Below are 13169 nucleotides of genomic sequence, written 5' to 3'. Positions count from 1 at the left end.
TGCTCCTCCCCCACTCATGCTCTCTCTCTCTCTCTCCCTCAAAAATAAACATTTAAAAAATTAAAAAAAAAAAACCAAAAACTGAACAATGAGAGAGGCACCCGGGTTAAACATTGGACTCAAGCCCCATGTCCAGCCCCACATTGGGATTCTCTCTCTCCCTCTCTGTCTGCCCCTCTCCCACTCCCACGTTCACACACTCTAAATAAATAAATAAGTAAACAAATAAATAAATAAATCTTTTTTAAAAATTAAGAAATGGAATTAGCTTTCCAATATACTGACAGGAAGCCTAAAAACATGTTCAGATGAACAAACATGAATGATATCCATGAAAACACAAGTTGGAAAAAAACTACCCAGAATAAGTTTATTCATCTAGTTGTAGCTGCTATAAAGTTTTCTCTGATTTAATATCTGCTCTGCATTTTAACTAAAAAAAAAATTAATAATCCTCATTTAATTTTAAACATAGATTTGAATAGATCATTTTAAATGTCATAAAAGTTAAATAAGATAGTAAGAAAGATTTCTTAATTTCTTAAGAACATTTTTAATAAGTCACTGCAAGCTAAGAAATCTGCTTCATACAATATAATATCTTTTTTTTAAGTAACTTGTAGAATTTCAAATAAACTGCTTTTATAATGTTTTACTTGGCTAGTGTAGACTTCATCTGAGCTAAAAACACTCAAATTATTTAGCAGGTTAAGTTTGCTTTTTTTATAAAATGGTTTCTTGGCAATACATAGGCAGGTTGAAAGCTGAACTAGTGAGGTTTGTAAAAGTATACACACTTAGTCAAATAAGAACAGCACTGCCTGAAGCTAAAGCAAGATTAAAATTTACATAGACTAGTAACTGTCATGTTGGGAGCTTCCAGTTAAAATGTAGGACATAACCTCCATCTGTATGGTTTATTTGCCTGCATTCTAGGGACTATTCTACTTTGGATGAAGAAAAAACTAAAATGAGCTACATCAAAAAACCAAGACAAAAGTTAAATAAGACTATCTTCATAAGAATAATAATTTAAATATTGTTTACTGGAGAAACAAAAACCATGGCTAGAGAAAAATATAAAATAAGATATTTAAATAACACTAGTGAAAAGAATTAACTGGGAAGTACAAAAATCAGTTATTAAATATAGTGCTGAGCTCCAATTTACTTTCTCTTTTCCAAGAGTTTTCCAGAGGGCCAAAACACAATCTGTCAACCTGCACCAATAATTCAAGAAAAACAAGTTTCAACTCATAATCTCCAGCATTTTACCAATAGGTCCCTCATAAATTAAGAAGAGTCCAGAGAATGTCTGAATCCAGAAAAGTTTATATGGGAAACTGGCATATACATGCACAGTAGCATATACTGAAGCCTCTCCCTTCCTCATTCTGAATGCACCTCTACTCTGAATGCACTTCAGAGTTCACAGGAAAATAATCCTAACTGACCATACAATTATATTTATAATTAGCTCTCTACCCTAGCTGTACATGACACTTATTTGCATTTTCAAAAAGATGATTAGGCTCCATCTTTAGACTGAGACATAGCAGCCCAGAGCACTTTTTTTAAGTTCTAGAGGAGATTAAGACAAGCCAAGGGATGGCCCCCAATGTTTACAGCAGCAGCACCTACAATAACTAACTTATGGAAACAGCTCAAATGTCCATCAACTAATGAGTAGATAAAGAAGATATACATATACAGAATATCACTCAGCCATAAAAAAGAATGCAATCTTGCCATTTGCAATGACATGGATAGAGCTAGAGACTATTATGCTAAGTGAAATAAGTCAGTCAGAGAAAGACAAATACCATGTGATTTCACTCATGTGTAATTTAAGAAACAAAACAAATGGGCATAGGGAAAAAAGGAAAGGGAAAGGCAAACTAAGAAACAGACTCTTAACTATAGAGATCAAACTGATAGTGTGGTACCAAGGAGAGAGAGTTTAGATTTGATTTGAAGGGCAATAAGAAACAGAAGAGGCATAATTCACAAGCACTAGAGAAATAATACAAACAGTTGTATAATGGAGGGAAAAACTAAAGAGAGCAAAAATAGCTAGGAGGCTGTTTGAGCAATCAAAGCAGGAGAGATCAAAACTGAGGAAATGGAGGCAAAATCTCACCTGTGGGAAACTTTCTGAAGGACTCAGTGATAGGCAATTTTGACAAGATTTGATAAAATAATGATTTTAACAGAAAAGTCATAAAACCAAATAATTCTTTAATCTTTATTCAGCTCATTCTGTACAGATCACAATGTTGTTTTTATATCCTCTTGCCTCAACTGCCCACTATAAAACTGCATTTACCATGGAAACACAGCACAGTTCTTGCTCTTACCAATGAGGTCAGTTGGGCCAGTCCCAAGGTTTTCTCCTCTAATTATGACCTTTGTCCATGGTATTCCTTCGTTTGGAGAGATGCCTGTCACAAGGGGGGGTTGTCGCAATCGGGACATTCTGCTTTGTTGAGCAAATTGGAGATCTAGTTACAGAAGTAATCTGTTAGAAAGAAAAGAAAAGGATTAAGTGATAACTGAAATAAGCGTTGACTAAAAATACAAGAATGCTAGACACTAAGTACCAAAACATAAAAACAATTCTTAAACATATAGTTCTGAATTTCTTAGTTGTCATTTAGCTTATCTGCCAACATCTCATGAACATTAAATTTACCAAGGACACTGTATCTAGTACTGTGAGGGAAATGTCAGAAAAATAATAGACAACTAAGCCCTTGGTTCTAGAACTTTCAATAAAATGACAGAACCTAATGTCGCCATTTAGTTCTATGCTTATACCTGCAGAACCCTCAAAATATGCTAGAAATTGTTCTACTCTCAAAGTTGTTAAAGGAAAATGTTCTGATTATCATGTTCACAAATAGTAAAATACATCTATATTCCCATAGGTGTAGTGAACTTCACTTTATTTTTGTATTATACTTAGTATAACAACTCTTTTCCAGTGTGATCAAATCAATATATTGACATTTTTACAAAACCTAGAATGTAGACCTACTGGCAAAAGCATGAATTTGCCAACTGTTCTGAGTGTACCACAGTCGGTAAAAGTGCAGTTTCTGAGGTCAAATACACTTGTTTTCACAGCCTGGTGCTCCAATTTACAATTCTGTTCTAAACCCTCTGTTTTCATATATGTAAAATGAACCTCATAGTAGAACCTTTCAAAGATTACAATTAAGGTTACATAGGATAATCCTAGCACAGTACCTAGCATATGGTAGGCAACCAATACATAATAAAACCTCACTAATACACTCCTGAAGAACTCCTCAATTGCTCAAGGCTTCAGATGCCCCAGAACATGAAGGGGAGGTTCAGAGCAAAATAGCAAGAAATTGCAGGTTTTCTATATCTTCACATACTGAGAAGTTAAGACACCCTGGCATCTGCCTTCAACCTTGCAGTCTTCAGGAGATTAGAAGTTTAATCTCTGAAGAGCCAAGCTGAAGAGGACCTGTAATCAGGAATACCAGGCACAGTAAGGGTGATTAAGTGTCAACCTGCACACCTAACTGTGAGAATATTCAGGCCTCTTCCTTCTCTGCTCTTATACCTCTATCAGCAAGGTGTGAAAGCTCACCCTGCAGTAAGTTGAATATTATTCTCTGGGGAAGTTAAAGGGGAAAAAGACCAAAGATCTTGACATGTAAGGGTCTTCTCCCCAAAAAGAAGGGCTATTTGTAGTCGTATTGCCCAATAGAAAATCCACTTACAAACTCTGCCCATATACAAACTAAACAAACCAGCTATTTCCAGACTCTAAAATATACAAGGACACCCAAAGACTATAAGATGGTCAAGGAAAATATGTAAGAGAGAGATGGAAGTCAGATAAAACAAAAAAATCCACAGAAAACAGAGATAAGGCAAATGTAATACACTAAACTGTGTCCCCTAAAAAATAGCATGCTATAAAGGTAAAATGAGTTTATATAGATGGGATCTAACCCAATATGACTGGTGTCCTTATAAGAATATGAAATTAGGGGGTGCCTGGGTGGCGCAGTCGGTTAAGCATCCGACTTCAGCCAGGTCATGATCTCGCGGTCCGTGAGTTCGAGCCCCGCGTCAGGCTCTGGGCTGATGGCTCGGAGCCTGGAGCCTGTTTCCGGTTCTGTGTCTCCCTCTCTCTCTGCCCCTCCCCCGTTCATGCTCTGTCTCTCTCTGTCCCAAAAATAAATAAAAAAAAGTTGAAAAAAAAATTAAAAAAAAAAAAGAATATGAAATTAGGACACAGACACACATGCAAGAAGACCATTTAAGGACACAGGGAGAGGTCAACTAGCTATAAGACAAGGAGAAAGGCTTCAGATGAAACCAACCCTGCTGACCCCTTTAACCTGCAGCCTCCAGAATCATGAGAAAATAAATTTCTACTGTTTCAACTTTTTAACTACCCAATCTATTGGACTTTGTTACGGCATTTTTAGCTAACAAACACAGAAGAAAAAGAAAAAGAAAGCCTTTAAAAGTATTGTAAGCTTTGACCCCAAATTAGTATCTGCAGAGGGAGAAAATTTTTATCTTAAAGAATAGGATGTCATGAAAAGGAATCAATCCAAGAGTAAAAACTCTTGAAACTTTCAAAAGAGGCAAAAGAAAACAAGATTCATATTGTACTTTTAATGCAGGAACTGACACTGGTTTAACCAAAGGTAGCAATAAGGCTGCAAATAGGCAGATGTGTGTTTGGGAGTAGGAGAGGTGAATAAAGAGAGAAATGGAATTATACATTTTATCTAAAATTGATTATCAAGATAATGGCAGATTAGACACAGAATCTGGAAATGTGGAGGTAGATGGCAGAAGACTTATAGGTGTCTGGGTTATGTTGTATAATAAAAAATGTTACTGACCTTTGTCCCTAGTTTCTGGGAGACTAAAAATCCAAGAAGTATCTTTGTTATTCATGAGCCTTCAATATCATATGTATGTAATACTCATGACATCTCACTATCAAAGCCTAACCAGAAAGGGAACCATGTGATTAGAGGGTTGGGGTTTTGAGCCATCATCAGCTTGGCCTCTTCTAGAAAAGGGGAATGAGGCCTGAGATTGAGTTCAATCTCATAGCCAATGAGGCAATCAATCATGCCTACATAATTTATTTAATACAATTAAAATAACAAAACAACAACAAAAGAAGGACAGGAAAGAGATTACCAATCATCCAACAAACCAAATGAGAAAACTCAAGTTATTTTGAACCCCTCCCCTTCCCTATCCTACTTCCTAAATCAAAGAGTCAAAATCTTTCTGTTAGAATCCAAAGTCAACTATTCATCTCAGAGCCTGTGGTTTTCCCAGTTAAGACATTCACCTTCTCAGGGTGCCTGGGTGGCTCAGTTGGTTAAGCATCTGATTTCGGCTCAGGTCATGATCTCATGGTTCATGGGTCAGCTTCTATGCTGACAGCTGTGGTCTGCAGCCTGCTTCAGATTCTGTGTCTCCCTCTATTTCTGCCCCAACCCCACTCATGTTCTGTATCTCTGTCTCTCTCTCTCTCTCTCAAAAATAAACATAAACTTTTTTTTTTTAATAAAGAAAAATCCTGTTTTAAAAAAAAGAAACATTAAAAAAAATTTTTTAAAAATTCATCTTCTCACCCTGGATATTTAACAGACTTCTAACTGGTTACTCAGCCCCTATTACCTCTCCACTACAATCCACTCTCAGCAAACACCTGCTAAAATACAGATCTAATCAACATCATCCCAGATTTAAAAAAATCTTCCACGATACTCCACTACTCAGAAATCTCCAGTGCCCACAAAATCCTTACCATTTTATTAAAACCTGTCACAACTATTCTGTATTTCCTACTTCACTCTCAATCATTTCCTTCATTTGATACTAACTATATAAGCCCATTCACCCTTTATGAACTGTCAAGAACTTTTATACCTTCATGATTTATCTTATTTTGACTAGATAGAAAGTCTTTCCAAGTTTGCTAAACACTTACCAATATTTCAAGGTCAATCTAAAATAGTCTCCCTGATCCTCTACAATGCTTCTGATACATAATTCTAATATTCACTGTGTTAAATCTTAGATATCATGTTTACATCTCCTCTTTGAAAACACAAGATGTTTAACCAACTCTATACAACCAATGCTTGTCATACATATTTCACAAAATAAACATATCATATGACTGCTGAAAGAAATCACATAAATTCTGAATGTTTTCTGAATGTTTCATGGTATCAGTGGAACACTGGAATTAAAATAGAAGAGAAGAAATACAAGGGGTAAAGTATAGATACATAGTCTATATAACCTATTGGGTATAGAGACATAGTCTATATACCTATTGGGTATATAGACATGTATATTAGGTATATCCATGCAAAAATCTTTTAAAAGTTTAAAGGACACTTGTATACAACACCTTCACAAAGAATAAAATACTCAGTAATACATTTTACAAAAATGCAAAACTAGTACTTTGAAAACCACAAGACAATATTGAAAAAGATTCAAAAGCTAAATAAATGGAAAGACATGGACAGGAAGGCTTAATACTGTTAAGATGACAATACTCAACTTGATCTGTAAATAAAATTCAATCCCTATTAAATTCTCAGCTGGCTTTTTTGCAGAAATTGACAAGCTGATCAGGAAATTGTATGGAAATGGAAAGGAACTAGGACACCTAAAGACACCAGCAGATTGAAAGTAAGGGGATGGAGAACCATCTATCATGACAATGGTCATCAAAAGAAAGCCGGATTACATCAGACAATCTAAATTTTAAAATAAAGACTGCAACAAGAGATGAAGAAGGGCATTCTATCATAATTAAGAGGTCTATCCACCAAAAAGATCTAACAATTGTAAGTTATTTAGGCCTCCAACATGAAAGAACCCAAATATGTAAGTCAATTAATCACAAACATAAAAAAACTCATTGATAATAATACCATAATAGTAGGGGACTTCAACACCCCACTTACAACAATGGACAGATCATGTAAGCGGAAAATCAACAAGGAAAGAATGGCTTTGAATGATACACTGGACCAGATGAACTTAACAGATATATTCAGAACATTTCATCCTAAAGCAGCAGAACACACATTTTTCTTGAGTGCACATGAAACATTCTCCAGAACAGATCACATACTAGGTTATAAATCAATGCTCAACAAGTACAAAAAGATCAAGATCATACCTTGCATATTTTGAGACCATAATGTTATGAAACTGGAAATCAACCACAAGAAAGACCATGAATACTTGGAGATTAAAGAACATCCTACTAAAGAACGAATGGGTTAACCAAGAAACTAAAGAGGAAATTAAAAAGTACATGGAAGCCGATGAAAACGAACACACGACAATCTAAAACTTCTGGGATGCAGCAAAGGCAATCATAAGAGGGAAGTATATAACAATCCAGGTCTTCCTGAAGAAGCAAGAAAGGTCTCAAATTCACAACCTAACCTTATACCTAAAACAGCTGGGGGAAAAAAAACCCCAGCAAATAAAGCCCAAAACCAGCACAAGAAGGAAAATAATAGACCTCAGAGCACAAATCAATGATACAGATATTAAAACAACAGAACAATGAAACCAGGAGTTGGTTCTTTGAAAGAATTAATAAAATTGATAAACCCCCAGTCAGACTGATAAAAAAAAAAGTACCCAAATAAATAAAATCATGAAAGAAAGAGGAGATCACAACAAACACTGCAGAAAAACAAACAATAAGAGAATATTATGAACAATTATACACTGAAAAATTCTGGAAGAAATGAACAAATCTGGAAGAAATGACAATCTGGAAGAAATTAACAAATTCCTAGAAACATATAAACTACCGAAACTGAAACAGAAAGAAAGAGAAAATTTGAACAGACCCATAACCAGTAAAGAAATTGCATCAGTAATCAAAAATCTCCCAACAAACAACAGTCCAGGGCCAGATGACTTTTCAGGGGAATTCTACCAAACATTCAAAGAACAGTTAACACCTACTCTTTTGAGGTTGTTCCAAAAAATATAAACGGAAGGAAAACTTCCAAACTGATTCTACGAGTCCAGCATTACCTTGATTCCAAAACCAAAGACCCTACAAAAAAGGTGAACTACAGACCAATTTCCCTGATGAACATGGATGCAAAAATTCTTAACAAGATAACTAGCAAATGGGATCTAACAATACATTAAAAGAATTATTCACCACAATTAAATGGGATTTATTCCTGGGATGCAGGGCTGGTTCAATATCTGCAAATCAATCAATGTGATACATCACATTAAAAAAAGAAAGGATAAGAACCTCATGATACTCTCAACAGATGCAGAGAAAGCATGACAAAATACAGCATTCTTTCTTTATAAAAACCCTCAAGAAAGTAGGGAGAGAAGGAACATACTTCAAAATCATGAAGGCCATGTATGAAAAATTCACAACTAATATCATCCTCATTGGGAAAAAACTGAGCTTTCCCTCTAAAGCCAAGAACAAGACAGTGATGCCCACTCTCACCACTGGCAACATAGTGTTGGAAGTCCTAGCCTCAGCAATCAGACAAAAAAAAAATAGTAACAATAATAATAATGATACTAATAATAATAAATAAAAATAAATTTAAAAAAATAAAAGGCATCCAATTCGGCAAGGAGGAAGTCAAACTTTCACTCTTCGCAGATGACATGATACTCCACTACATCAACAAACTGCTAGAACTGATACATGGATTCAGCAAAGTCGAAGGACATAAAAACAACATACAGAAATTGATTGCATTTCTATACACCAATAATAAAGCAACAGAAAGAGAAATCAAGGAATTGATTCCATTTAAAATTGCACCAACCACCATAAAATACCTAGGAATAAGCCTAACAAAAGAGGTGAAAATCTATAAACTGAAATCTATACAAAGCTTATGAAAGAAACTGAATTAGAAGACACAAGAAAGTGGAGAAAATTCCATACTCAATGGATTGGAAGAACAAATACTGTTAAAATGTCGATACTACCCAAAACAATCAGCACATTCAATGCAATCTCTATCAAAATAACACCAGCAGTCTTCACAGAGCTAAATAAACGATTCTAAAATTTGTATGGAACCAGAAAAGAGCCTGAATAGCCAAAGCAATCCTGAAAAAGAAAACCAAAGCTGGAGGCATCACAACTCTGGACTTCCAAGCTGTATTACAAAGCAGTAATCATTAAGACAGGATAGTACTGGCACAAAAACAGACACATAGATCAGTGGAACAGAATAGAGAATCCAGAAATGTTCCAATGTATGGCCAACTAATCTTTGACAAAGCAAGAAAGAATATCCAATGGAAAAAAGTCTCTTCAGCAAATGGTGTTGGCAAAACTGGACAGCAACATGCAGAAGAATGAACCTGGACCACTTTCTTATACCATACAAAAAAATAAACTCAAAATGGATGAAAGACCTAAATGTAAGACAGGAAGCCATCAAAATCCTAGAAGAGAAAACAGGCAACAACCTCTTTGACCTCGACCGCAGCAAGTTCTTAGTTGATATGTCTCCAGAGGCAAGAAACAAAAGCAAAATGAACTATTGGGGCCTCATCAAGGTAAAAAGTTTCTGCACAGTAAACAATCAGCAAAACTAAAGGCAACCAACAGAATGGGAGAAGATATGTGCAAATGACATATCAGTTAAAGGGTTAGTATCCAAAATCTATAAAGAACTTTTCAAACTCAACACCCCAAAAAACAAATAATCAAGTGAACAAATGGGCATAAAACATGAATAGACCCTTTTTCAAAGAAGACATCCAGATGGCTAACAGATACATGAAAAGATGTCCAACATCACTCATCATCAGGGAAATACAAATCAAAACCACAATGAGATACTACCACACACCTGTCAGAATGGCTAAAATTAACAACTCAGGTGATAATTGATGTTGGTGAGGATGCAGAGAAAGAGGAACCCTTTCACACTGCTGGTGGGAAAGCAAACTGGTACAACCACTCTAGAAAACAGTATGGAGGTTCCTCAAAAACTTAAAAATAGAACTACCTATGACTCAGGTATTTACCCAACAGACACAGGACTGCTGATTCGAAGGGGCACATGCACCCCAGTGTTTATGGCAGCACTATCAACAATAGCCAGAGTATGGAAAGAGCCCAAATGTACATCGACTAATAATTGGATAATGAAGATGTAGTGTGTATACATATAGTGAAATATTAGTCAGCAATCAAGAAGAATGAAATCCTGCCATTTGCAACAACATGGATGGAACCAGAGTATATTATGCTAAGTGAAATAAGTCTATCAGAGAAAGATAAATATCATATGATTTCACTAATATGTGGAACTTAAAAAAATAAAACAGAGGGGAAGGGAAGGAAAAATAAGATAAAAACAGAGAGGGAGACAAACCATAAGGGACTCTTAAGTAGAGAGAACAAACTGAGGTTTGCTTGAGGGGTGTTGTGTGGCAGGATGAGCTAAATGGGCGATTACCATGAAGGAGGGCATTTGTTGGGATGAACATTTGGTGTTACATGTAAGTGATGAATAACTAAATTCTATTCTTGAAATCATTAATACACTATATATTAACTAACGTATTTTTTTAATTTAAAAAAATGCTAAAAAAAAAAGATAACAAAAAATTTCTTCAGGGGGTATCTGGGTGGCTCAGTCGATTAAGTGTCTGACTCTTGATTTCAGCTCAGGTCATGATCTCACTGTTGGCAGATCAAGCCTCAGGTTGGGCTCTGCACTGAGCATGGAGCCTGCCTGGGTTTCTCTGCCTCTATCTCTCTCTGCTCCTCCATGCCCCCGTCCCCCACCACCGAATGTACGTGTGTGTGTGTGTGTGTGTGTGTGTGTGTGTATGTGCTCTTGCTCTCTCAAAATTAATAAGTAAACATTAAAAAAATTCTTCAGATAAGTTTAAAGAAGCATACAAAGTTTATAGTATTTTGCTAGGATATTTCAGAGAATTTCAAAATCACTCAATACACACAGATATTACTCAGTTTTCATCTGAGAGAACTTCCCAGTTTACTAGCACAGGGAGCTAAACAAAATCATAAAGCCACAGTCCTATGGCTTGAGGAGTAGGAGGATGGAGCTTTGAGCCAACAGTAACTAGAAAGAGAGGAACAAAGTCCTGGAGCAGATGGAGCCACAGAGGCAGAAAAAACATTACTGAAACCCTGGGCTGAACCCTGAACTGTATGTGAGAGACTCCAAATAGCACAGTAGACAGCAACAGCTTAAAGAATGAAAGAAGCAGTGATTTCAATTGCTGCCCACTACAGGAGAAACAAGATTTTGAAATCTGAATCTAATCAAATTAACAATGTCTACTAAAAAATATTCTTTAATGAAAAATTTTTAAAAAGCCAATGCTCTTCAGAAGAATACAAAAGAACCCAAAGTCTTTAAAATGTATTATCCACATACCTAGGATACAATAAAAATGACTGGACCCATTTAAAAAAAGTGAAAAATACATAGCCCCTAGTCAAGTAACAAAGCAGACAATAGAAACAAAATGAGCCAAATCCAAATTAGTAAACAAGAATCTGAAAGAGTTTATAACAAATAAGCTATTAAAGAACATATTATCATAATGAATGAATGTATGGATATTCAAAATAGCAAAACTGAAATGGAAATTCTAGGTACAATATATGAAATGAAAAATACACTGATGAGTTGAACAAAAGATAGTTGAAGAAACAATGAACATGACCATAGATCAATAGAAACTATATAATATAAAGAAGAGGAAAAAGAAAAGGAACCTATGGACCAGGGACGTATGGAAAATATCGAACACTGGTATGAGTGAAGTCTCAGAAGGAGAGAGGAGAGAAAATGGGGCAGAAAACAATACTTCAAGAAAACAATGGGTGAAATTTTCCCAAATTTATTGAAAACTGTTATTTTCTAGATACCTACGAAGTCCAGCAATCCCTAGGCAAGATAAATATAAAGAAAATTGCACCAAGACACACTGAAGTCAAACTGCTAAAAATCAAAGATACAACCTTAAAAGCAGATGTGAATAACAGTGACACATAACACTGATAAATAAGAATGACTGTATGATGATAATTTCCAATCAGAAAAACTAGCCAAAAGACAAATGGAACATTGTTAAAGTGCTGAAAGGGGAAAAAAAAGTCAAAAATGAAGGTTTATTTTTAACGTTTATTTATTTTTGAGAGAAAGAGACAGAGTGTGAGTGGCGGAGGGGCAGAGAGAGGAGACAGAATTGAAAGCAGGCTCCAGGCTCTGAGTTGTCAGCACAGAGCCCAACGTAGGGCTCGAACTCACGAGCAGTGAGATCATGACCTGAGCTGAAGTTGATGAGCTGATATGTTCATGGGTTCGAGCCCCGCATCAGGCTCTGTGCTGACAATGTGGAACCTGTTTGGGATTCTCTTTCTCTCTTTCTGTCATTCTCTTAAACTTAAAAAATTCTTGGGGCACCTGGGTGGCTCACTCAGTTGGGCGTCTAACTCTTGATTGTAGCTCAGGTCATGATCTCACAGTTCATTAGTTCCAGCCCTGCACTGGTCTCTGTGCTGACAGCATGGAGCCTGCTTGGGATCCTCTCTCTCCCTCTCTCTCATGCCATTCCCTGCTTACTCTCTCAAAAATAAACATTTAAAAAAATTCTTCTAATAAAAAAGAGATTAACAACGTTAGCTGTAGACAAAACAAAGCACTTATATACTGCTGGTGGAAATGGAAATTGGTACAGCCACTATGGAAAATAGCAAGGAAGGTCCTCAAGAAATTAAAAATAGTTTTTCACAATAGGTTTGCCACCAGAACAGAGGGTGTCATGAAACCGCTGCTAAATCTAAGCCAAAATGGATAAGGAAAAGGCTCAATCCAACACCATTATCATTAGACACGTAGATTTGGGCACGTTTACCACCCTTGGCAATCTTATCTAAAATGTGGTGGGATCAATATAAGAACCATTACAATATTTGAGAAGAAACCTGCTGAGATGAGAAAGAGCTCCTTCAAGTATGCCTGGATCTTGGATGAACTGAAAGCTGAATGCGAGTATGGTATCACCACTGATATCTCTGTGGAAATTTGAGACCAGCAAGTGTTATGTGACCATCATTGGTGCCC

At 36.0% G+C, this 13169-nt stretch overlaps 1 protein-coding gene across 2 annotated transcripts in view; it reads right to left on the bottom strand.

Moving 5' to 3' along the window:
* Nucleotides 1-13169, bottom strand: part of EXOC2 (exocyst complex component 2) — a 277442-nt gene that overhangs the window by 219927 nt on the left and 44346 nt on the right. For both annotated transcript variants that reach the window (XM_043590966.1, XM_043590967.1), the window contains one exon: nucleotides 2358-2518. In XM_043590966.1, coding sequence (XP_043446901.1) covers nucleotides 2358-2475 — 118 coding nt within the window. In that variant the 5' untranslated portion in view covers nucleotides 2476-2518. The remainder of the gene's footprint in view (nucleotides 1-2357; nucleotides 2519-13169) is intronic.

This window comes from Prionailurus bengalensis, chromosome B2 (assembly GCF_016509475.1).
Source record: "Prionailurus bengalensis isolate Pbe53 chromosome B2, Fcat_Pben_1.1_paternal_pri, whole genome shotgun sequence".
Lineage (NCBI taxonomy): Eukaryota > Metazoa > Chordata > Mammalia > Carnivora > Felidae > Prionailurus > Prionailurus bengalensis.
This window is presented reverse-complemented; position numbering and strand designations above follow the sequence as displayed.